General features: G+C 42.0%; 1 protein-coding gene across 1 annotated transcript in view; it reads left to right on the top strand.

Moving 5' to 3' along the window:
• CRYBG3 (crystallin beta-gamma domain containing 3) overlaps nt 1-15,310 on the top strand; it is a 297,693-nt gene extending 282,383 nt beyond the window's left edge. The window contains exons 19-22 of the mRNA XM_082245519.1: nt 1,800-1,923; nt 2,442-2,600; nt 11,063-11,222; nt 14,653-15,310. Of these exons, the coding sequence (XP_082101645.1) occupies nt 1,800-1,923; nt 2,442-2,600; nt 11,063-11,222; nt 14,653-14,741 (532 nt within the window). The 3' untranslated portion in view covers nt 14,742-15,310. The remainder of the gene's footprint in view (nt 1-1,799; nt 1,924-2,441; nt 2,601-11,062; nt 11,223-14,652) is intronic.
• The last annotated feature ends 10,855 nt before the right edge of the window (nt 15,311-26,165 follow it).

Raw genomic sequence — 26,165 nt, 5'->3', positions numbered from 1 at the left:
AAATACAGCTTCTATTGAGAGAGTCTCATGCTCCATTTTACAAGACTGTGGCTCCAGATATTCTACTCTCACACAGCCAACCCTAGTGGGTTCTGTTGTTACCAGTTCTCCTCTATGTTCCCCTATGGTTAATGAAGAATTATGATGTGACCCCTTTTGTCTATGCGATGTTATGCGTACGCTTTACGATTTCTTATCTTTATGCAGTTGTTTTACACTGGACATTTATTTGTTCTTTGTTATTGTTCTTCAATAAAATATATTTGGAAGAGAAATTAAATTATACCCCATGCTGCTTTGATCGTGCTATGAAGCATCTCAAATCCCCCATAGAAGTCTGTGGCCTCATTTAGATTTGCTTTGCTGTTTGAGGTGGGATATGCTTTCGGACCCATTTCTGACAGCAATAGACAGGCAGCGAGGAGGCGCTGTATCGCACATGTGTTTGAAAAATCAACCAGTTAGTAGCAGATAACATTTTATGATAATGTTAGATCGTTAGATTAACTACACTAGTAGGAAGCAGGTTCAGTCTATTCACTTTTTACACTTGTCCCCCCATATTTTTTACATGCATAATCATATCGCCACTTTTGTCAGTTTAGGGATCTATAATATATAGAGGTATAGATACAGGATCTATAGATATATATGTATTGTGAGTCTAAATAAGGCTCTCTTTCATTAAGGTGAAAGGTGACCTTTACATTGTTGTAGTAGTAAAAGTAGATTTAAACAAGTGGGGTTGTTAAGACTTCAGTGCACCACTCAAAGTACAGCAAGTGAAAGTGGTGGGGGATTTGAGAATTTTTATTTGCTTAATTTGCCTGGATATGTTTAGGGGGGTGAGGTTTTGTAAAAGTGAACTTAGTGGTTCTAAAGGCAGAAAGTTTTTTTATTACATAGTAAGGGAAAAAAAACCTTCTGCATGCAGCTTCCCCTGCAGCCCTGTAATATTACTTTAAGCTATCTCCTAGTAACAAACCATGACAGTGGCAATAATGACTCTAATGAATGGTATGATGCATTTAACATAGGCATGGTCATACTGTTATTATGATAATCACATAGTTATTCTGTGAGTTCAGTGCTCTATAATAAGAAATCATAGATATGCAGCAGGAAAGTTGGTGTAACGACATTGATGTAAATGACATAGCGCCACAATAAATGGCTCTGCTGGAAATTAAAGGTCAGAAAGAATTAGCAGGTGGGCAGTAAGAGAGTACTTCACGCGGCATCTAATGGTTAGTCTGCTGTGTAATGCTCACCTGATTGCTGCCTGTAAGGTCATCCATAATACTAAGGTGTGAAGCTAATAAAATAAAATCTCTTTTACTACCCAAGTTGTTATGGGGGGCTGTTGAAGTGAAGCATGGCCACACATGTGAGCGGATGCTACAATCAATGTGTAAATGTGGTAGAGATAATAAGGCCCCATCCCTTCCATACATAAGCCCAGTACAACATTTGCACATGCCCCTTCTCTGCTCAGCTACTCTAAGACATAGAGGACTTCCCCACCAGCGTTTATATATGGGGCTCATGTACAAGCTGCCATTCCAGGTGCAGTCTGTAGAACAACAGGTCATACATCTTCCACAATGACCATGTATGTTGATTTGTTTGGCTCACAGTTTTCTGTAGCCATCTCTGGGAAGCACTGTAGAGGCCTATGCTGTTATACCAAAGCATATCTGACTTATTAATACTGACAAACCAACAAATGAGACCCATAACCTAGTGTTAAAACTGATGTTATTAATAAACCTATGAATTATGTGTCCAATTTCTTTAAGGTGGATAGCATTTGAAGGTGCCAATTTCCTGGGAAGACAAATGTTACTGGACCCCCAACAAATTCTAAACTGGTCAAAGTTTAGTGGCTGGAAAGCGATCGGGTCCCTTCGTCCCCTAAAACAGGTAAAGCAAGTTATGAACTGGACACATCAATCAGTTTAATTGAAGGGCCATGTATCATTATAGAGCACAGGTCATAAAGATAAGAGGCAAACAGTCTGTGAAGTTAGTTTTAGTTAACTCAAGGCCATAGTGATATATAAAACATGTCCCTCACAAGGGTCTATCTAACTTGTTTTAGCTTTGTATTTGACCTAAGAATTCTAAAGCTCCTCTCAGAATAGTTAAGAGTCTATTATACAGAAAGCAATACTATCAGGAATGATAGGTTCAAATTGATATTTCAGTTTTAGATGGGTAGAATCACCTGTAGATTACCTGAAATTGAGTGATGAGTGTAAGAGTGACAATAGATTTGTAGGCCCTACAGGGCAACAGAGACCATAGTGAATGTCTCTATGTGCTTTGTAAGGCATTGTGTAGTATATCATCACTGTAGCAAACAAATAATTTCTTCATTATGTTTTTCCACACTGTGTCTTCACATGAAATACACTTGGTTTAACATTTTTCTTTTACAGCCGGCTGTGTACTTTATGGTAAGGAACAGACAGAGAGACAAGTACCTGACTGTGACTGGGAAATTGTCAGATACAAGAGCTACATTTATTAGCGTTTCATCCAGGAACGGACAAAGCTCTCAGATATGGTACTTCACTCGAGGCTTCCTAAAATCTAAGGTAAATATTGTTACACTGCACATACTGAAAAGACAGGAGAAATAGACAGCCACTATCTCCTTATATTACCATCTGTAGCTTCAAATTCAAAGAACATTTTTCAGATACTTTGTCATTCTCCTCTGGAGCAATGCTTTCATAACATCAGATGAGTGTCCTGAAAGGAACCTGAAATTAGATTCTTGCTTACACCACTGCACAAAACAATCAGAAACCAAATACATCTTCGTGCAACCAGATTCATAAATACAATTTACTGCTGATATACTCACCAGTGCTATAATAATTACAGTCCCAAAAGAACAACATTGCAAGGGTGACAGACAATAGTATGTAGATAGCTGTAAAAATCTATGCCATTGCTGTACATTAGAATTAGAATCTGTGCCTGATGTGCATGCATATAACATTTTGCATAGTTACATTGGTTCAGCCTGACTGTTAGCATGCATATTTCATACCTCTGGGATCCCTGCAGAAGTGGATAGTCACTGTAGTAGCAGTCCTCGCTGTATTCTAGATCCCATGTGGCTGCCCCTCTGCATAGTGAACACAGGAGGTTATTTACTCGGCACAGGCACCATTCAGAGAATGCGTTGCGTACTCATTTGGTGCAAAGCGTTCTCTGATTGGACAAGGAGGAGGGGCTTGGTAGTATTGCCTCAATCTGTGTTTATGCAGAAGGGCAGCTGCTCGGCATAGCAAGCAGTAGACAGCTACTACACTGATTTTCCACTTCTAGAGGGATCAGCCAGGCATGGAATATGCAGTTTTACATTGGTCCAAGCTGGCGATTAATATATTCATATGGAATTCAGCTAAGAACTAGATACACAGTAAGGGGTAAACAGGTGAAGAAGCTAAAGTGGTTAAAATAATCATTATTATTAATATTATAATACAGGATTTTAATTATTTGATATCCTGCAGATTTTGTAAGTTTGCCCACTTGCAAAGAAATGAAGAGTCTATAATTGTTATCATAGGTGTATTTTAAATGATAGAGACAGAGTATCAACCAAAAATCCAGAAAAAACACATGATACAAACGTTATAAATTGAGATGCAGTTAAGTGAGTAAAAAAAGTATTCGATCCCCTACCAACCTACAATAATTCTGGCTCCCACACACTGGCTAAAGTATGTGCTCATGTGGTACACCAATTAGTCCTGTAAGTTTAGGAACGTGCTCCTAATGACAACTTGTTATGTGTATAAAAGAAACCTGTCCACGGAATCTCTTTCTTCCATTCAAACCCACTATCATGGGCAAGACCAAAGAGCTGTCAAATGATGTCAGGGACAAGATTGTAGACCTGCATAAGGCTACAATAGGCTACAAGACCATCAGCAAGAAGCTTGGTGAGAAGGATACAACTGTTGGAACACTTATTTGCAAATTGAATAAATACAAAATAACCATCAATCGTTCTCTGTCTGGAGCTCCATGCAAGCTTTCGCCTGATGGGGTAAGTATGATCATGTGAAATGTGAGGGATCAGCCCAGAACTATACGGGAGGAGCTTTTGAATGATCTCAAGGCAGTTGGGACCACAGTCACCAAACAAACCATTGGTAACACAATACGTCACCTTGGATTGAAATCTTGCAGCGCCCACATGGTCCCCCTCCTCAAGAAGTCACTTGTACAGGCCTGTCTGAAGGTTGCCAATGAGCATCCAAATGATTTAGAGAAGGATTGGGAGAAAGTGCTGTGGTCAGATGCAACCAAAATTGAGCTCTTGACTCGCCGTGTTTGGAGGAAGAAAAATGCTGACTATGACCCTATAAACACCATGCCTACAGTCAAGCACAGAGGTGGAAACATTATGCTTTCTCTGCTACATGTACAGCCCAACTTTGCCGCTCAGAGGGGCCAATGGACAGAGCATGTATTGTAAAATATTGTATGAGAACCTTCTTCCCTCAGCCAGAACACTGAAGATGGGTCGTGGATGGGCCTCCCAGCATAACAATCACCCAAAACATACCGCCAAGACAACAAAGGAGTGGCTCAAGAAGAGGCACATTAAGGTCATCAAGTGGCCTAGCCAGTCTTCAGACCTTAACCCTATAGAAAATGTATAGAGGGAGCTGAAACTTCGAGTTGCCAAGCGACAGCCAAGAAACCTTAAGGATTTAGAGAAGATCTGTAAAGAAGAGTGAACCAAAATCCCTCCTGAGATGTGTGCAAATCTGGTAACCAAATACATCCTACTTCTGTGCTTGCCAGCAAGGGTTTCTCCACAAAGTACTAAATCATTTTTTGTTTGGGAATCAAATACTTATTTCTCTATCGTTTATTGATAGACGCACTCCATATTCTTTTTGACCATTTGTTTGGGGATCAAATACTTATTTCTCTATCGTTCATTGATAGACGCACTCCATATTCTTTTTGACCATTTGTTTGGGGATCAAATACTTATTTCTCTATCGTTCATTGATAGACGCACTCCATATTCTTTTTGACCATTGGGTTATGCTGCCCCCTACACTAGGCAGGAAAAAACGTTACCACGCCTAGGGGGCAGTCCCTGCAGGCATACACCCACATACTCTGCTATATGAAAAAAAGGTACATATAAATACGCACAAGCGGCGCTATACCTCAAACTGTCAATCAGAGTGAGTCACATAGACCTATCTGGCATAGGTAAAATAAATGAATGACCAATATTAAATGCATATAAAATACATTAAAATCTATAAAATGTATAGATCAAAGGTCAGAGTCCGTGAAACAGAAAGTCCATCACCACCAATATTCCATGAGGGAAAGCTGAGTACAGAGCTGGTGAGGGGGGATACAGCGTGACTTATAGACTACAATGGAGAGCCTCTACACTACATGAAACACAGAAGATAAGGCGAGGCTTTCAATCAATGGCTATGGAAAAATTGAATGGAAATGTGTAACTGGACATCTAAGTATCTGGTGATTTACAAGAGCAATCACCTGTTCACAAAGCTTCCTAAGACAGAAGAGACACCCTAAATCAGGAAGTTTGGTATTAAGCGGATCCCCAGTTGAAAAAAAAGAGAAGAAAAAGTGCCTAAGAAAAGGAAATCTAATGCAACCACCACATTTAAGAATTGGACATCACAGTCACGATTGGCCCCCTCAGGGATCGGAACATCGGGAGAGTCCGGAGCAGAGTAGTCCTACGGGCTTTAACCAATAAGCTATCTGGTAAGCGTGTTTACTCGGGTGTCTCACGAGTGGTGAGGTGGAGGTTGCATACCGGACAGCACCATATGAGGAATACTGCTTAGTTTACCTTCATGGAATATTGGTGGTGATTGACTTTCTGTTTCACAGACTCTGACCTTTTATCTATACATTTTATAGATTTTAATGTATTTTATATGCATTTAATATTGGTCATTCATTTATTTTACCTATGCCAGATAGGTCTATGTGACTCACTCTGATTGACAGTTTGAGGTATAGCGCCGTTTGTGCGTATTTATATGTACCTTTTTTTCATATGTTTTGTTTATTTAGGCGGCTGCTTTTTGTGCATAAGCACTGATTTTGATAAGTACAGAGCGCTGGGTGATTGAGCTTCGAGATTCCTTGGTGCTTAGTCCTTTTTTTCATATACTCTGCTATAGGCTTCAGTTTGTTTCTGCCTAGTTTAGGAGTAGGACCTAGTTCCTGGCTGGGACTTCGGTCTTAGCTTGCTTTTTTATTTTAAAGGGAACCTTTGTTAAAAATGTAATTTTTTTAGCTAGTTATGTTCCTGAGAGAACTGCATACAACAGCTGGACTGGGTTTTGGACTGGATATTCTAGAAGCTTAAAGTTTCCCAGCCCGGCCAGCTAGCGTTTGCAGGTTATAGCCCAGTGCTTGGCCTCGCCACGACAGAGCCCCAGTTGACAGGGGCTGGCCCGCGAGTGAAACACTTTGCCGGGACGCTCATGACCTGGTTTGGCCTGAGTCGCAGTGTACCCCTTGGCCATCAACACCCCCACGCCGAGTGGAGAGGCAATCTGTCCGGAGTGGTGCCTACCCGATATCGTTGGTACTCTGCACCCGGAGATGTTTCACCTCCTGTGTCCCTTAGGGGACACCTGACGTCGACCTATTAGCCTTTTCGGCTCAACAGGAAGGTTCAGAGGTTTGTAGCCAGGTCTCGGGATCCTCTGGCCGTTGCCACAAATGCATTGGTGGCTCCTTGGGGTCAATATCGACTATGCATTCCCTCCACTAAAACTCCTGCCGAGGCTTCTGTGCAGGATAGAGGTGGAAGGGATTCTTATCATTCTGGTGGCCCCAGACTGACCTCGCCGGTCATGGTATGCAGATCTGGTAAGGTTGGTCGCTGGTGCATGTTGGAGACTTCCTCTCAGGAAAGATCTGCTGTCTCAAGGATCGATCTTCCATCCTGTTTTACAGTCGCTGGCTTTAACAGCGTGGCTGTTGAAAGCCAGGTATTGAAGGAGAGAGGACTTTCTAATTCAGTGATTCCTACACTGTTGAAGGCCAGAAAGTCTACTTCTAGGAAAATCTATCATTGTACTTGGAAATCGTACATCTCATGGTGTGAATAGCGGAAGGTGCATCCTCACCTTTTTTTCAAAAAGGGGTTGAACAGCGGTTGGCTTTGGGCACTATCGAAGGCCAAGGGCTGTGTTTTTCCAACGTTCTTTGGCTACGAAAGCCTTGATTCGCACTTTTATTTAAGAGGTTCACCATATGGCTTCTCAGAGGCGATCCCCGCTACCTCCATGGGATCTTAATTTGGTATTGTCTGTTCTTCAAAAACCTCAGTTTGAGAACATTAGGGAGATTCCTCTGCTTACACTGTCTGAGACGGTTGCCTTTTTGGCGGCTATTACTTCTGCCCGCAGAGTATCTGATTTGGCGGAGCTGACCTGCCGTTCACCTTATCCGGTGGTCCACAGAGATAAAGTGGTACTTCGACCTAATCAGTCGTTTCTTCCTAAGGTGGTTTCTGATTTCCATCTGAATGAAGACATTGTGCTGCATTCACTTAGTCCTAAGCCCGAGAATATCAAGGAAATTGCTTTGCATTCTTTGGATGTGGTTCGGGCAATTAGGGTTTACCTGGTGGCTACTGAATCTTTCAGGAAATTAGACTTTCACTTTGTCCTCACCGAAGGACCTCAAAAGGGATTGGCTGCGTCTGCTGCGACCATATCCAGAAAGATCAGACAGACGGTGGTACAGGCTTATTCACTGAAGGATCAGGTTCCTCCTTTCCCTGTAAGGGCACATTTTACTAGGGCGCTGAGTGCCTCTTGGGCTTTTCGCCATTAGGCATCAGTAATGCAAGTCTGCAAGGCGGCAACTTGGTCATCTGTGCACACGTTCGCAAAATTCTAGATGTGTTGGCATCCTCGGATGTTTCTTTTGGCTGCAAGGTTTTGCAGACTGCTGTTTAAAAGAGCAATTTGTCTCTTTGAGGCTGTATGTTGTTTCTAGGTGAGCTCCAGTTGTTCCTGGTTGAGCTCCCTATTACCTGGTTGGCTAAGTTTAGCCTTTGGGGAATTGCGTTCTTTTCTGCGTTGTTTTTCCCACCCCTCATGCAAATACTGCTTTGAGACGTCCCAATGGTAAAGAAGAATATGGAGCTGCTTCTGTCAATGAACGATAGAGAAAACTGGATTTTTGACTTACCGTAAAATCCATTTCTCGGAAGTTCCTTGACAGACGCAGAAACCACCCCTCTAATTATGAGTGGAATGGGATTTTCTTCTTCTAAATACTGCTTGCAAAAAAACTGAAGCCTATAGAACAGTGTGTAGGTGTATGCCTGCAGGGACTGCCCCATAGGTGTGGTAAAGTTTTTTCCTGCCTAGTGTCCTACTCCTGTAGGGGCAGCATAACTCAATGGTCAGGAAGAATATGGAGATGCGTCTGTCAATGAACTTCATAGAAAAGGATTTTACGGTAAGTCAAAAATCCAGTTTTTACTCACTGGGCTGCAACTCAATTCATAACATTTGTATTGTGTTTTTTCTGAATTTTTAGTTAATATTCTGTCTCTATCATTTAAAATACACCTATAATAAAAATTATAGACCCTTCATTTTTTTGTAAGTAGGCAAAATTACAAAATCTGCAGAGGATCAAATAATTATATTCCCAACTGTATAAAGCGCCAACAGTTTGTGCAGCACTTTACAAAGTTAGGGTAGACAGTACAGTTACAATACAATTCAATAGAGGAGGAATCGGAGGGCCCTGCTCCTTAGAGTTTAAAATCTTGAGAGGATTACAAATGTGTATTTACTCAAAACTATTACTCCTTAAAGTGAACCTGGGGCTAGACTATACAAACAAAAGTATTTACTTATTCTGAGGAGACAGTAAAAGCACTTTAAAAGATTTTTTTAATTCATATTTCTATAGCACTTTTCTCTTATGGGACTCAAAGCACTTTTTCTGCTGGTGTGACAGATGGTGAGGCAGCAATCTTGGGTGCTTTATGTGGACTATCATACGAGGGCCAACTCAAGACAGGAGACAATTAACCTACCAGCTTGTCTTTTGAAGTTTGGGAGAAAACCATAATACCCAGTGAAAATCCATTCCAGCACAGGGAAAACATGCAAACTCCATTCAGATAGTGTCCTTGCCGGGATTTAAAATGAGGACCCACTGCTGTGAGGGAGGCAAACACACTACCCAATCTAACTATAGGCATTGTGGAGGATTTCATTCTCAGAGTTCACGGCAGAGGCACTCAAATCTGAGATTTATTCCTTTTACTTTCTGTCAAAACAGTCTGCCAGATGATTCTAAACTGTTGAAAACTGACTGAAATATGACTTCAGAGTCTTTATAGTGATCTTTGAGAATATTTAAAAGCATTGTCCGCCTTTTGGAAAAATGTGATGAATGAATTCACGATGATAAAAAAAAAAATCATTTATTATATTTTTGTAATCAGTCCTGCAGAGAATTACAATCGTGATCACTGGTGCAGTGCACAGCAGTGTTAATTTTGATGCCAAATTACGATTTCATTTTAGTCATAGTCTTTTGACTAAAATACCATTTTGGGTTTAATTGCATTTTAGATTTCTGAATTGTTTTCGTTTTAGTCGTACTTTAATGGACTAAAACCTCCAGTACATTTTAGCAGACCAAATTCGAATGGGTTTAGGTAAATTGTAATGCATTATTTAACCTTGTGGCGCCAGCGGAACAGAAATGGATAAAGTGGCTGTATGGGTTGATCAATACACAGCCACGTTCAATTACTATTCCACCATTTAGGTAACCACAGGGGGGTGGTTTGATAGTGAGGGGGGGAGGGGGGTTGGGGAATGTGACCATGCCTTTTATTCTACCCTAAATAATAGTGTAACATAAAACATGGTCGAAATAGGTGAACTAAGCCTTTACAAATGAATTACTTCACAGTACAAGCAGGAATGGCTTGTTTTATAATCCTAATAATAATAATAATAAGTAAATAATTATTATTATTGAAATACTTTTAGGCTCCGTTCACATCTAGGCGTTTTGGGGCGTTTTTGGGGCGTTTTTCTGCTCTAGGATCAGCTCTCAAAACGCCCAACAAGACAAATCCTATTCATTTCAATGGCCCCTGTTCACATCTGAGCGTTTTGACGCTGTATACAAAACGCCCAACGCTCAAAAAAGTACATGAGCTTCTTTTTGGGCAGATTACAGGCGTTTTCCATTGATCTCTATTCAATCTAAAAACGCCTGCACAAAAATCGCGGTAAAAATCGCGGTAAAATCGCGGTAAAAAACGCCGCAAAAATCGCGGTAAAAAACGCGCGAAAAACGCTACGCTCAGGTGTGAATGTAGCCTTATGTCTATGGTATGGGCATAGGTACACTTTACAACCACTTTAAGTTATGCTTTTAAGTCACAAATCACAAATTCTGGAATTCCCTCTGTTATAGAAATATATACTGTGCAGTATCTGTGTTTTTAAAAATTATCAAGTGAAATACCTTATTTTAGAAGCCCGCTGTGTGCTAACATGACCTCCCAGCGCTCAGCTTCCTCGATCTAAGGACTACAGTGGGAGGGGCTGAGAGGGCGGAGGGGTTGAAGTCTGCCAGCAGGGGAAGAGGAAAGCTATGAGGTCACGTGAGCGCAAAACAGCTCTCTGAAATAATATATTTCACTGCATAATCTTTAAAACACAAATCTTGCATAGTATAACGGAGGGGCTTCCAGGATCTGGGATTAGTGATTTTACAGCCATAGCAGCGGGAGGGGTGGGGAGGAGATGGTTGACATAGACTCCTGAGCTGACAGGCAGGGAGGGAGAGGTAGAGCGAGAGATGTTGGGCTGGATCCACCAGGTATTTTACAGCACAGAGAGGGACAAATGACACCACACAAGCACTATACTTATACTATATATCCTGCTTCAATGGAACGGGATAATTTTTTTTTTATTAAGGGTTACAACCACTCTAATTACACATGTGTATTTGATTTCAGGCAAATGATTTATGCTTAGATGTTATTGGAGGCAAAAACATCCCTGGATCAAAAGTGTCACTTTGGGCAGAACATGGCAAGACCCGACAAAAATGGAAAATCAATACGGATGGGATAATCTCCTCATATATAAGTGATGACCTTGTCCTAGATGTCAAAGGTAGGATATGTTTACTGTCTTTAAAAAAATAAAAAATAAAAATGGGTTCTAAAAAAAATAAAATTATACTCACCTGGTTGGAAGCAGCATCAGTCTTGCTGAGAACTTAGAGCTCAAAGACTGCTGATTGCTTGGTTCTCAGTCTTCAGTTTTTAAGTCTGCCCCTCCAGCGCTCACTGGAGCGCTGGGCTGTGGAGGGGGAGGAAGCAGCGGCTTCCTGAGAGGCTGATTCAGCTGCTGTTTCAGACATCTGGGTGGATCCCAACTATAAAGACAAAAGTCCCAGCCCCAATGCTTATTCATGTTATCACCAATGCTTTGTTGAGCTGTTTGGAATACTGAAAACTATTACTGTATAAGTATGTACATCCAAATCTGCCATTTGTCATATCCTATATGTCAAATCCCTAAGCCTACTGCTACCATTTGCAAGCCTATTGGTAACAAAAATTTTACATTACAGTGATTGCATGAGAAGAAATAGTGATTGGAGCATTGATTCACAAACTGATATTATTACAGGTACTTACTGTAAATAGCGCTGTCAATTTACGCAGTGCTTTACATACAGTATCTCACAAAAGTGAGTACACCCCTCACTTTTTTGTAAACATTTTATTATATCTTTTCATGTGACAACACTGAAGAAATTACACTTTGCTACAATGTAAAGTGGTGAGTGCACAGCTTGTATAACAGTGTAAATTTGCTGTCCCCTCAAAATAACTCAACACACAGCCATTAATGTCTAAACCGCTTGCAACAAAAGTGAGTACACCCCTGAGTGAACATGTCCAAATTGGGCCCTATTAGCCATTTCCCCTCCCCAGTGTCATGTGACTCGTTAGTGTTACAAGGTCTCAGGTGTGAATGGAGAGCAGGTGTGTTAAATTTGGTGTCATCCCTCTCACTCGCTCATACTGGTCACTGGAAGTTCAACATGGCACCTCATGGCAAAGAACTCTCTGAGGATCTGAAAAAAAGAATTGTTGCTCTACATAAAGATAGCCTAGGCTATATGAAGATTGCCAAGACCCTGAAAATGAGCTGCAGCATGTTGGTCAGGACCATACAGTGGTTTAACAGGACAGGTTCCACTCAGAACAGGCCTCACCATGGTTAACCAAGGAAGTTGAGTGCAGGTGCATATCCAGAGGTTGTCTTTGACAAATAGACATATGAGTGTTGCCAGCAGGATGAAGGGGTGGGGGGTCAACCTGTCAGTGCTTAGACCATACGCCACACACTGCATCAAATTGGTCTGCATGGCTGTTGTCCCAGACGGAAGCCTCTTCTAAAGATGATGCACAAGAAAGCCCGCAAACAGTTTGCTGAAGACAAGCAGACTAAGGACATGGATTACTGGAACCATGTCCTGTTGTCTGATGAGACCAAAATAAACGTATCTGGTTCAAATAGTGTCAAGCGTGTGTGGTGGCAACCAAGTGAGGAGTACAAAGACAAGTGTGTCTTGCCTACAGCCAATCATGGTGGTGGGAGTGTGATGGTCTGGGGCTGCATGAGTGCTGCCAGCACTGGGGAGCTACAGTTCATTGAGGGAACCATGAATGCCAACATGTACTGTGACATACTGAAGCAGAACAGCCCCTCCCTTCAGAGACTGGGCCGCAGGGCAGTATTCCCACATGATAATGACCCCAAACACACCTCCAAGACGACCACTGCCTTGCTAAAGAAGCTGAGGGTAAAGTTGATGGACTGGCCAAGCATGTTTCCAGACCTAAACTCTATTGAGCATCTGTGGGGCATCTTCAAATGGAAGGTGGAGGAGTGCAAGGTCTCTAACATCCACCAGCGACGTGATGTCATCATGGAGGAGTGGAAGAGGACTCCAGTGGCAACCTGTGAAGCTCTTGTTAACCCCGTGCCCAAGAGGGTTAGGGCAGTGCTGGAAAATAATGGAGGCCACACAAAATATTGACACTTTGGGCCCAATTTGAACATTTTCACTTATGCCCCGTACACACGTGCAGATCGTCGGCCGAACGATCGGCCGTCTTTTGTCCCCGGGCTGTCGTGTCTGTTGAAAAGTGCAAAAGACTGCACAAGAATTTTGTCCGCCGACTACAGCCGACTGCAGAAGTGATGTCATGTGATGGTTAACTTTCCCTGTGTTTTTTCCTTTCTGAGCATGCCCAGTCTTGCAAATCTGCTGTCTGTCGGCCGAATTCTGTATTGACTGGCATCAGCCGCTCTGGTGTCGGCATACAAAAATTTTAATGCTTGCACGACAGATTCTTTTCGGCCGAAAGTGCGCTGTCGGAAGCATCATACTAACAAGCCTACAATTGGCCGATCGGTCATCGGCCAAATCTTTTCGGCCGACAATATGCACGTGTGTACGGGGCATTAGGGGTGTACTCACTTTTGTTGCCAGCGGTTTAGACATTAATGGCTGTGTATTGAGTTATTTTGAGGGGACAATAAATTTACACTATTATATAAGCTGTACACTCACTACTTTACATTGTAGCAAAGTGTCATTTCTTCAGTGTTGTCACATGAAAAGATATAATAAAATATTTACAAAAATGTGAGGGGTGTACTCACTTTTGTGAGATACTGTATATACTGTATATTATACATTCACATCAGTCCCTGCCCTGAAGGAGCTTACAATCCAAGATATATTGGTCTATTACATTCATGTCTTATCCTAACACATAAAACAGCTCAGAAGCCCCAGGGCAAAAATAGATATACCCCCCCCCCCCCAATCCAGATTTTCTGCATTGACAAGGGTAATCTAAAGAGTGAAAACTACGGTAGTGAAAAAAAGAACTGTCTGGTTGATCCTAGCATTCGTTCAGTTGGTGTTTTTTTTTATACCTGAAAAACTGGCACAGTAATTCCATTGGTTGCTGTCAGTAACATAAGTACACAATCTTCCATTCTTTTTTTTTTTTTATAACACACCTCCTTGCATTTCTGGATTTGTAGACCTGTTACATTGGTCTGGACAAATGTGGCAAAATGTTAGTAGCACAGCAGAATCCCATCTTCATTATCTAATATATTTCTTATGTAGCCATGCAAGGAATAAATGACAGTGATATAATAGTTTACATTATTAAAAGTACAGGAATTGTTAGAGCCAAAGATCTGTGGTTTATGAATGACACATACAAATATATCTCCATGAAGTTTTTCTGTGTCACATAAAAATAGGAATCCAGCTTACATTTGCATGGTTGTTTTAAGGATGAGTCATATGTTTTCCTCTCCCTAACTCCTGTGAGTAGATCTAACCAATGGGATTATAAGAATCCAGAGGCTCTTCATCCCATGGCTAACCCTCCTGTACTGTAAAATATCATTTTTCTGTTGAGCTGATCTTAAACTCTGCATTTTTGCACCACCATGTCAGCATTTCTACGCTAATTGTATTTCTATCTTTGCATTTGTTTAGGTGGAAACTATTACGATCAGAACTACCTGATAGTAAACAGAATCCAGGAAAATGCCCTGACACAGAAATGGGACATTGAAATACTGTGAATACAGACCAAGCTGGGATCAAAGCTATTAATGACATGATCTCTGTGGCATATAAAACAAATCCTCCCAACTACTGAAGTCGCACGTCACTGAATTGCTGCTCTGCAAATCTGCTTGGCATCTGGCCAAGACATCAGACTCAAGCTTTCCCTGCAGAAATATGTTCTCCTAATGCTAAGCCAAACGTCAGGCTGTGTTTGTTGGATGGTATGGAGATGGCAAAAAGGAATCGGAAACAGTGGCTGTAGTGTCACCACAACCAGGACATAGGAAAGGTCATGTTTGGGAAATGTTATCTGTGTTACCTCTCAGGACCTGCCAGCCACTGAACACTCTGTTTAAAAGATGGGTATGTGCTGACCTAAAATTGGACTGTGGAAAGAATGAGCTAAGATTGTATGCCATACTATACTTTACCGTGTATGTACTCAGCATGGCTCATTGTACAAAAGCATTGCTAATGTAAGTAATACAGAGCGTGTGGAATAAAGGAGGGGGGGGGGGGCTATAGGGAAACAGAACTAGCGGTGTTGCCCATAGTAGCCAGCCAGATTCTTCCTTTTATTCTCTAATCTGCACTTAGAATTTATACACAAAGCACATACTGCAAGTACTTCTTTTAAGATGCTGTTAAAAAAAGGAAACTGTGTTTCCTGGACATTTCTTCAAGCACCATTACACTGCATGTATTCTGGACTGCAGGCCACAGCATGGGGTTATTATCTAGTGAAATACCACAAAAATATCATGTATATGTAACCCTTTCATGATCAAAGGGCACGCCTATGTCAAATTTAGCAGCATCAGCTTGCATTGGTTAACTTGACAATAACTCATTCTGACTCACTTCCTGACTAAATTTGCATACCTACATTTTCATATTGTCTTAAGGACAAATAAGGCTTTTATTTGGTACACTGTTTTAATAGAATCTCTGTTTTTTTTATTATAGACCGATAAATGCACAAAAATATATAAAAATCTTTTTATTTTTTTCTATTTTTTAAATTAAGTTATTATTTTTAATACTGTAATTGCATTTCACAATTGCAGTATTAAACAAATAGTTTAACTATCTAAAATGAAGACTCATTTTATCAAAAGAGCCTCAAGCCTGCCAGCAATCACTTAAGTTTTAGCTGACATAGTAATCATATGATCTAAAACAACTAAAAACTGTTCATGAATCTCAGAGAACTGGAGCAGTCAGTGGCAGCTGGGATTGAGAGCCACCAGCTGTGTAATGTGTTGGCTGTTGGCTCTCCAAGAGAAGACATTTATTAACATATCCCCAGGCTGAGGAACAATAATATGCAGACTGAAAATGGGAAGAGGTAAAAGAGAACTCGAAACTATTTTTTTCATCTTGCAGTTTGACCAACTTTTAATTCTTCTATCATTTTTTTTTATTGGAAGAATTGCCATATCCATTTATGCAAACTGGAGTTCTCCCATGTCCTTGGAAGAGACAGGCACTGTTAGTGGTACCTGAGGAAATGGGGTCAGCTAAAAGGCTACAACAGAGGTTTATAATGGAGAAGATTGTTGCACAATTTTGAAATACCCCGCAGCTTTTATTATTCTCTTATATCAAAACTGGCCAACAGGCAGCTTAAGCAACTACATATCCCAGCATTCTCTGTCTGCCAATGCATGCTGAGGCTTGTAGTTCCTTGATAGCTGTCATACATGTATAATGTACATACCTAGAAAAAACCTATATGCTATATTTGTACTGCAGGGATTTGCAGTGTATTGTATATTTAAACTGCCTAGACGACATGTTGAAAAAGAGATAAAATATTTATACAGGCTGTAAGTAATGTTTTTGTATATGTGTAAATCCAGATCAGAGGAATTTATAAGGACTATCTCTTATGTATATATTGTGCAGCTACAGGACAGGCTGCTTGTGAAGGAGGTGATGTAAATCACAAACAGAACATATAGAAGGGGCATGTGAAATAAGCCCTGACTAGTGCCTTCTTTAATATATATTATGTCAATGCAGATGTTGATTTCTTTACATTTAATAAAAATTATATTATTTAAATGGCTGCTTTGTCTTGGCTTCTAAGGATCGGCTGCAGGTAACAAGTCAATACACTTGGTGGTTGAACTAGGGATCAGACTAGCCTTCATATTTCCAGACTCCGATTCATAGCCATTTAGAAGGTGAATATTCTTGTAACTATCGGATTGGGATAATACGTCAACCAAGTGAAATAGGTGAACTGCAAAGAACTCTGGGCATGTTTTTGTCGTATAACACTGGAAATCATTTCTTTTCTACATTGCAATCACAATGTATTGCTGGAGTGAAGGCATGTTCTGATTATTATTGATATCAGACTTGTACTAAGTGAACATGTTTTCATTCAAGTTGATGTGTTTAAAACATAAAAAATGGGTAAGCATAAGGATTTGAGCGACTTTGACCAAATTTGCCTAAATTGCAATGGCTAATCAATATTATTCACTTTACCTGTCAGTGGTCATAATGTTATATGGTATGGCTGATCAATATACAGTATGTTATACACGATACCAGTACAGTATACTAGTATAAGTTTTTTTTTTGTTTTTTAGAAATTATGCTATAAAATTATTTACTGTACTGGGTGTGTGTATATTCAGTGTGTATGTATATATATATATATATATATATATATATATATATATATTTATATATATATATATATATATATATATATGTGTATATATACAGGGCCAGTGCAAGGATTTTTTATCTACACAGGCGAAGGAGCATATTGGTGCCCCCACCCCCACTGTCTCGATGGTACCTCCTTTATGTTGTGCCTGTAATATGATGGAGTGCAGCCGTGACAGGAGTGTAATACACAGAATGTAGGGGACAGGAGTGTTATGAGGAGTGTTATGCACAGAATTCATGGGACAGTGTAGTGGTAAGGAGAGTACAAATCCCCCCCCCCCCAAAAAAAAAGTCACCTTCTTAGCAAAAATCCCCACTCCCTCCCCTTCAAAAAAATATAGGGGTGTAATGCACAGAATGCAGGGGGCAAGAATGTAATGCACAGGAGGCAGGGGTGTAATGCACAGAATGCAGGGGGCAGGGGTGTAATGCACAGAATGCAGGGGGCAGGGGGTAATGCACAGAATGCAGGGGGCAGGGGGTAATGCACAGAAGGCAGGGGGATAGGGTTGTAATGCACAGAATGCAGGGGACAGAGGTGTAATGCACAGAATGCAGGGGGATATGGTTGTAATGCACAGAATGCAGGGGACAGGGTAGTATTGCACATAATGCAGGAGACAGGGGTGTAATGCACAGATGCAGGGGCCAGGGGCGTAATTTACAGAATGCAGGAGGCAGGGGCATAATGCACAGAATGCAGGAGGCAAGGGTGTTGTGCAGAAAATGCAGGAGGCATGGGTGTATGCAGGGGACAGGGGTGTAATGCACAGAATGCAGGAAACAGGGGTGTAATGCACTGAATGCAAGGAACAAGAGTGTAATGCGCAGAATGCAGGGGGCAAGGATGTAAACCACAGAATGCAGGGAGCAGGGGTGTAATGCACAGAATGCAGGAGACAGGGGTGTAACGCACAGAATGCAGGGGGTAGGGTTGTAATGCACTGAATGCCGGGGGCAGATGTGTAAAGCACAGGATGCAGGAGGCAGGGGCATATTGTACATAATGCAGAAGGCAGGGGTATAATGTACAGAATGCAGGAGGCAAGGGTGTAATGCACAAAATGCAGGAGGCAGGGGTGTATGCAGGGGACAGGGGTGTAATGCACAGAATGCAGGGAACAGGGGTGTAATGCACAGAATAAAGGGAACAGGAGTGTAATGCACAGAATGCAGGGGGCAGAGGTGTAATGCACAGAATGCAGGGGACAGAGATGTAATGCACAGAATTCAGGGAATAGGGGTGTAATGCACAGAATGCAGGGGACAGAAGTGTAATGAGTGCTATGTAAAGAATGCAGGGGACAGGAGCGTAATTCACAGAATTCATGGGACAGTGTAGTGGTAAGGAGAGTACAAAATCCCCCCCCCCCCCCCCCCCACAAAAAAAAAAAAAAAACTTCACCTTTTCAGCAAAAATCCCCACTCCCTCCCCTTCAAAAAAAATAAAATAAAATCCAGCACTAATTTGTACACTCCCCCCTCCTCCAGCCTTCCCGAATCCCTAGTCCCGGGCCAATCCCCCCTTCTAATTTCACCATCTTAAGACTCAGCCTCACACCCCTCCCAGCAACAATCCTCTTCCTCTTCCAGCACAAATCCCCCCCCCTCCTCTCAGAATAAACCCTATTCAACTCCCCAAATGCTCCCTCCTAGCATAACCTACCATTCCAGTACAAATCCTCGCCCACCCAATCCCCCTTCCACCCCCCTAAATACCCCCTCCCAACATAAATCCACATCCCAGCACAAATACACCACCCCAAATCCCCTTCAAGCACAAATCCTCTTTCCCTCCTAACTCCCCACGCCAGTACAAGTCTGTTGCTTAGTTCCGTCCTAAATCCTCCCATCCAAAACCCCTTCCTAGTTCAAAACCTCCCCCCAAACACAAATCCTCCCCCCTTCTAATGCAAATCAATCAACAATACTTCCCAACTGTCCTGCTTTTTGTGGGACCTTCCGGAGATGAGGACAAAATCTTGCAAATCCAGGGCTAGTTCACACCAGCACGCAGTGCGGGAAACCTGCATTCTGTGTGCATTTCCTGCACTGCATTTAAAATGCACTGCAGTTGCAATCAACAGTGGGTGTCAGTGGTAACTTAATGACACCCCAAACATACAGTGCCTTGCGAAAGTATTCGGCCCCCTTGAATTTTGCGACCTTTTGCCACATTTCAGGCTTCAAACATAAAGATTATAAAACTAATTTTTTGTGAAGAATCAACAACAAGTGGGACACAAGCATGAAGTGGAACGAAATATATTGGATATTTCAAACTTCTTTAACAAATAAAAAACTGAAAAATTGGGCGTGCAAAATTATTCAGCCCCCTTAAGTTAATACTTTGTAGCACCATCTTTTGCTGCTGTAAGTCGCTTAGAGTATGTTTCTATCAGTTTTGCACATCGAGAGACTGAAATTTTTGCCCATTCCTCCTTGCAAAACAGCTCGAGCTCAGTGAGGTTGGATGAAGAGCGTTTGTGAACAGCAGTTTTCAGTTCTTTCCACAGATTCTCGATTGGATTCAGGTCTGGACTTTGACTTGGCCATTCTAACACCTGGATATGTTTATTTGTGAACCATTCCATTGTAGATTTTGCTTTATGTTTTGGATCATTGTCTTGTTGGAAGACAAATCTCCATCCCAGTCTCGGGTCTTTTGTAGACTCCACCAGGTTTTCTTCCAGAATGGTCCTGTATTTGGCTCCATCCATCTTCCCATCAATTTTAACCATCTTCCCTGTCCCTGCTGAAGAAAAGCAGGCCCAAACCATGATGCTGCCACCACTGTGTTTGACAGTGGGGATGGTGTGTTCAGGGTAATGAGCTGTGTTGCTTTTACGCCAAACATAACATTTTGCATTGTTGCCAAAAAGTTTGATTTTGGTTTCATCTGACCAGAGCACCTTCTTCCACATGTTTGGTGTGTCTCCCAGGTGGCTTGTGGCAAACTTTAAACGACACTTTTTATGGATATCTTTAAGAAATGGCTTTCTTCTTGCCACTCTTCCATAAAGGCCAGATTTGTGCAGTATACGACTGGTTGTTGTCCTATGGACAGAGTCTCCCACCTCAGCTGTAGATCTCTGCAGTTCATCCAGAGTGATCATGGGCCTCTTGGCTGCATCTCTGATCAGTCTTCTCCTTGTATGAGCTGAAAGTTTAGAGGGACGGCCAGGTCTTCATAGATTTGCAGTGGTCCTTCCATTTCTATATTATCACTTGCACAGTGCTCCTTGGGATGTTTAAAGCTTGGGAAATCTTTTTGTATCCAAATCCGGCTTTAAACTTCTCCACAACAGTATCTCAGACCTGCCTGGTGTGTTCCTTGTTCTTCATGATGCTCTCTGCGCTTTAAACGGACCTCTGAGACTATCACAGTGCAGGTGCATTTATACGGAGACTTGATTACACACAGGTGGATTCTATTTATCATCATTAGTCATTTAGGTCAACATTGGATCATTCAGAGATCCTCACTGAACTTCTGGAGAGAGTTTGATGCACTGAAAGTAAAGGGGCTGAATAATTTTGCACGCCCAATTTTTCAGTTTTTTATTTGTTAACAAAGTTTGAAATATCCAATAAATTTTGTTCCACTTCATGATTGTGTCCCACTTGTTGATTCTTCACAAAAAATTACAGTTTTATATCTTTATGTTTGAAGCCTGAAATGTGGCAAAAGGTCTCAAAGTTCAAGGGGGCCGAATACTTTCGCAAGGCACTGTAGGTTGCAAATGTAATGTGTTTGCCTGCATCAGATTGTATGGTACAGTAATACCATGTGATCCGTTTCCTGTGTGTTTTTTAACTCTTGGTGAAGTCTGACACGATTTCAGCCCATTCAAATGAATGTGCTAAAGTTGCACTGCACCTGGAATGCATGTAAATCACACAGGAATGCACAGTGTGTTCCTGTGCGATTCGTGGTGTGAACTGGCCCTGAGTTCTGGAGTGAGCCCAATACCACAAAAACTTCAGCCTCCTGGCTCCACTATACTTGCCTGGCAGGGGAGTACTAATGTGGGTACCTTGGGCGATTGCCCTGCATCTTTAGTGGGGTGCCCAATGTCCTAAATGGCAATTTGTTTCCTGTGTAGAAGCCAGCATCTCTTGGATTTTGGGGGGATTGAGGGGAAATAAGAGAATACTGTATGTCCTAGGGCTGCTTTGGGAGTAGAGAGGACTTGTGCTGGGGGGTTGGTCAGATTTCATATCCATTCCCCCCTCTTAGCACTCTCCCCTCCTGAAGTGCTCCCTCATAAATTCACTTCTGGAAGAATGGTCAAGCAATTCCCATAGACACACTCCTAAACCTTGTGGACAGCCTTCCCAGAAGAGTTGAAGCTGTTATAGCTGCAAAGGGTGGGCCGACTCCATATTGAACCCTACAGACTAAGACTGGGATACCATTAAAGTTCATGAGCCTGTAAAGGCAGGTGTCCCAATACTTTTGGTAATATAGTGTATCTTTCTCTTACATAGTTACATAGTCACAAAGTTTGTGAGGTTGAAAAAAGACAGTCCATCCAGTTCAACCTATGATGTGTGTGTGTGTTTGCTGTTAAACGTACATTGTATACCCCTGTATGTTGTGGACTTAAAGGTGCCCATCTAATAGTTTTTTTAAACTATCGATGCTCCCTGCTGATACTACTGCTTGTGGAAGAGAATTGCACATCCTTACTGCTCTGACAGTAAAGAACCCCTTATGTATTTTAACCACTTGCCGCCCGCCCGCCGTCAATTGACGGCGGGGCGGTGCGACCATTATTCTGGGAAGACGTCATATGACGTGATCCCAGAAAAGCAGGGCAGGCGCGCAATCGTGTGCGCGCCGCCCTGCACTGCCGGTGTCGGGGTGTCCCCTGGACACCCCCGTCACCGGCAGGGGGGAAACAGCCAATGGGCATGGCTGTTTCCCACGTGTTCGGCTGTGTTACAATGACACAGCCGATCACAATAGCGGAGCCCGGAAGATGACCGCGCGATCGGGAGCGCGCAGCGAGGTCATGTCGGTGGCACTGTGTTCCGTAGGAACACAGCTGTCACCGGCAGTAGTAAACAGTCACTGACAGTGACTGTTTACTAAGTGATCGGCTGTGAATCCATTCACAGCCGATCACAAATTGTAAACAAAGAGCAGTAACTCACAGTTTCCAGTGTGAGGAGAGCAGAGCTAGAAATAGTGAGTTACTGCTCTTTATACCTCTCAATGTAAAATCACACCAATAAAGGTCCCCACACAGTGCTCAGCCCCCCCCCCCCCCCCAATTGCACCTGTCACCCAACAGTCACCTCATCAGTGCCCAGAAATTGACACCCATAACGTTCGCTGTGATTCTGCCCGCGATCCGGAAATCATTGCAAATTGCGGGACGCCTGTGCGTTGCCCGTGATTTGCAATAGCACCCCAAACGCTGTGCGATGCCGCGATTTCCAGCTGCCGAAACGCGGTAACATCGCGCAAACGATGCATGACGCCCAAAAAAGGTACAAGAGCTTCTTTGGGGCGTCATGCGTTGTTTGCGTGATGTTACCGCGATTCGGCAGGCGGAAATCGCGGCAACATCGCACAGCGTTTGGGGTGCTATTGCAAATCACGGGCAACGCACAGGCGTCCCGCGATTTGCAATGATTTCCGGATCGCGGGCAGAATCGCAGTGATTCTGCCCGCGATCGCTACGCTCACATGTGAACGAAGTTCAACGGTCACCAGAGACTGCCATCAGTACCGCCGTGCACCATCGCCCGTCACCTGTCACCCATCAGTGACCATCGCCCGTCACCTGTCACCCCTTCAATCACCGTCACCTGTCACCCCATCCGTCATCGTCATCTGTCACCCTATCAATCATCATCACTTGTCACCCCATCAGTGATCGTCACTTGTCACCCCATCAATCATCGTCACTTGTCACCCCGTCAGTGATTGTCATCTGTCACCCCATCAATCATCGTCACTTGTCACCTCATCAATCATCGTCACCTGTCACCCCATCAGTCATCGTCACCTGTCACCCCATCAGTCATCGTCACCTGTCACCCCATCAGTCATTGTCACCTGTCACCCCATCAGTCATCGTCACCTGTTTGCCATATACATGCAATCACTTACCGACCGCCTAACGACTATATGTGTCGGCCATTAAAAGCTAAATACTGGGGTTATGGCAGCAGATAGCTGCCATAACCCCGGTATTTTTTGAAACAGCGGGCGGTCGGCTTTCAGATAAGGGTGGTCCCAGTAGCGGATTCGCCGCTGAATTACCCTTACGGTGCAGGGGAAGAGGTGCCCCCTCCTGCCGCGTCCCAGGCGTTTTCCCAGCTTACCGGACCCGCCGGCAGCGGGGAAAACTATCTGGTCCCGACTCCTCAGAGACAGGAAGTCGATTGAGGGCAAGATGGCCCTCACTCGACTCTATGGTCTTGGAGGACCGGAGCTACGTCAAAAGACATTGCCTAGCAACCGGTTTAAAGGGCCGCTTTTTTTTTTTTTTTCCTTTTTCAACAATTTTTTATTTATTTTTTTTATTTTTTAGTGTAGTTGTGAGGTGTGAGGTCTTTTTGACCCCAGATCTCACAATAAAGAGGACCTGTCATGCCTATTTCTATTACAAGGGATGTTTACATTCCTTGTAATAGGAATAAAACATTTTTTTTTTTTAAACTGTGTAAAAATAAAAAAATAATAAATAAAATAAATAGAAAAAAAAAAAATGAAAGCGCCCTGTCCCCGTTAGCTCATGCGCAGAAGCTAACGCATATGCAAGTCCTGCCCACATACGGTCTTAAAACCATACATGTGAGGTATCACCGCGATCGTTAGAGCGAGAGCAATAATTTGAGCCCTAGACCTCCTCTGTAACTCTAAGCTGGTAACCTGCAGAAATGTTTAAAATGTTGCCTATGGGGATTTTTAAGTACCAATGTTTGGCGCCATTCTGTGAGCATGCACAATTTTGAAGCATGACATGTTGGGTATCTAATTACTTGGCGTAACATTATCTTTCACATTATGGAAAAAAAATGGGCTAAATTTAGTTTTCTTATTTTTTAGTTAAAAAAAGTGAATTTTTTTCAAAAAAATTGCATTTGGAAGACTGCTGCGCAAATATGGTGTGATAAAAAATATTGCAACGATCTCCATTTTATTCTCTAGGGTCTCTGCTAAAAAAAAATATATAATGTTTGGGGGTTCTAAGTAGTTTTCTAGCAAAAAAAATGATTTTAGCTTGTAAACACCAAGTGTCAAAAATAGGCCCAGTCGTAAAGTGGATAAATGGACAACTTTGTGAAAAGTGCTACTTGGATGTTAGGCCTATGTATGTGGCCAGGCTGTGAAAAAGTGTTACACATGTGGTATCGCCATACTCAGAAGGAATAGCAGAATGTATTTTGGGGTGCAATTTTTGCTATGTACATGCTATGTGTTAGAAATATTGCATAAATGGACAGCTTTGTGTAAAAAAAATGTGTTTTCATTTTCTTTCCACATTTTCCAAAAACTTGTGGAAAAAAATGACATATTCAAAAGACTCATTATGCCTCAAAAATTATACATTGGGCTGTTTGCTTTCCAAAATGGGGTCATTTTATGGGGGTTTCCATTGTCCTGGTGCTCCAGGGCCTTCAAAAGTGCGATAGGTTGTCAGGAAATTATATGTGTAATTTATGCTCCTAGAATGCCGGACGGTGCTGCTTGAATGTTAGGCCTCTGTATGTGGCCAGGCTGTGAAAAAGTCTCACACATGTGGTATCACCATACTCAGGAGGAGTAGTAGAATGTGTTTTGGGGTGTAGTTGCAAGTATACATATGCTGTGTGAGAGAAATAACCTGTTAATACGTCAATTTGTAAAAAAAAAAAAAAAAAAATCTTTATTTTGCAAAGAGTTGTGGGTAAAATTACAACTTCAAAAAACTCACCATGCCCCTTATTAAATACCTTGGAATGTCTACTTTCCAAAAAGGGGTCATTTGGGGGGTATTTGTACTTTCCTGACTTTTTAGTGTCTCAAGAAATGAGATAGGCCTTCAGTACATCAGGTGTGGTCAAGTGTGATCAATTTTCAATGATTAGCACCATAACTTGTGGACTCTATAACTTTCACAAAGACCAAATAATATACACTTATTTGGGTTATTTTTACCAAAGATAAGTAGCAGTATAAATTTTGGCCAAAATTTGTGAAGAAAAATTACTCATTTGCTAAATTTTATGACAGAAACAAAGAAAAATGTGTTTTTTCACAATATTTTCAGTCTTTTTTTATTTATAGCACAAAAAATAAAAAACCCAGTAGTGATCAAATACCATCAAAAGAAAGCTCTATTTGTGTGAAAAAAGGACACACATTTTTTATGGGTACAGTGTTGCATGACTGAGTAATTGTCATTCAAAGTGTGAGAGCGCTGAAAGCTGAAAATCAGTCTGGGCAGGAAGGGGGTGAAAGTGCACTGTAGGCAAGTGGTTAAGGTTAAACCTTTTTTTCCTCTAGTTTTAGTGAGTGGCCACGTGTCTTATTGTATTCCCTTTCTCTGAAAAGTTTGTTCCTTATGCTAGGTTCACCAGTACAGTATTTGTACATTGATATCATGTCCCCCCTCAAGCGTCTCTTCTCCAGAGTTCAATGCTTGTAGTCAGTGCATGTAGTCTTTCCTCATAGCTTATGTCCTCCATTCCCCCAATTATTTTTGTTGCCCTTCTCTGGACTTTCTCCAGTTCCAGCACATCCTTCCTGA

This window comes from Pelophylax lessonae (assembly GCF_965119305.1).
Source record: "Pelophylax lessonae genome assembly, chromosome: 2".
NCBI classification, from domain to species: domain Eukaryota; kingdom Metazoa; phylum Chordata; class Amphibia; order Anura; family Ranidae; genus Pelophylax; species Pelophylax lessonae.
The sequence above is the reverse complement of the archived record's forward strand: the minus strand, read 5'-3'. Positions and strand labels throughout refer to the sequence as shown.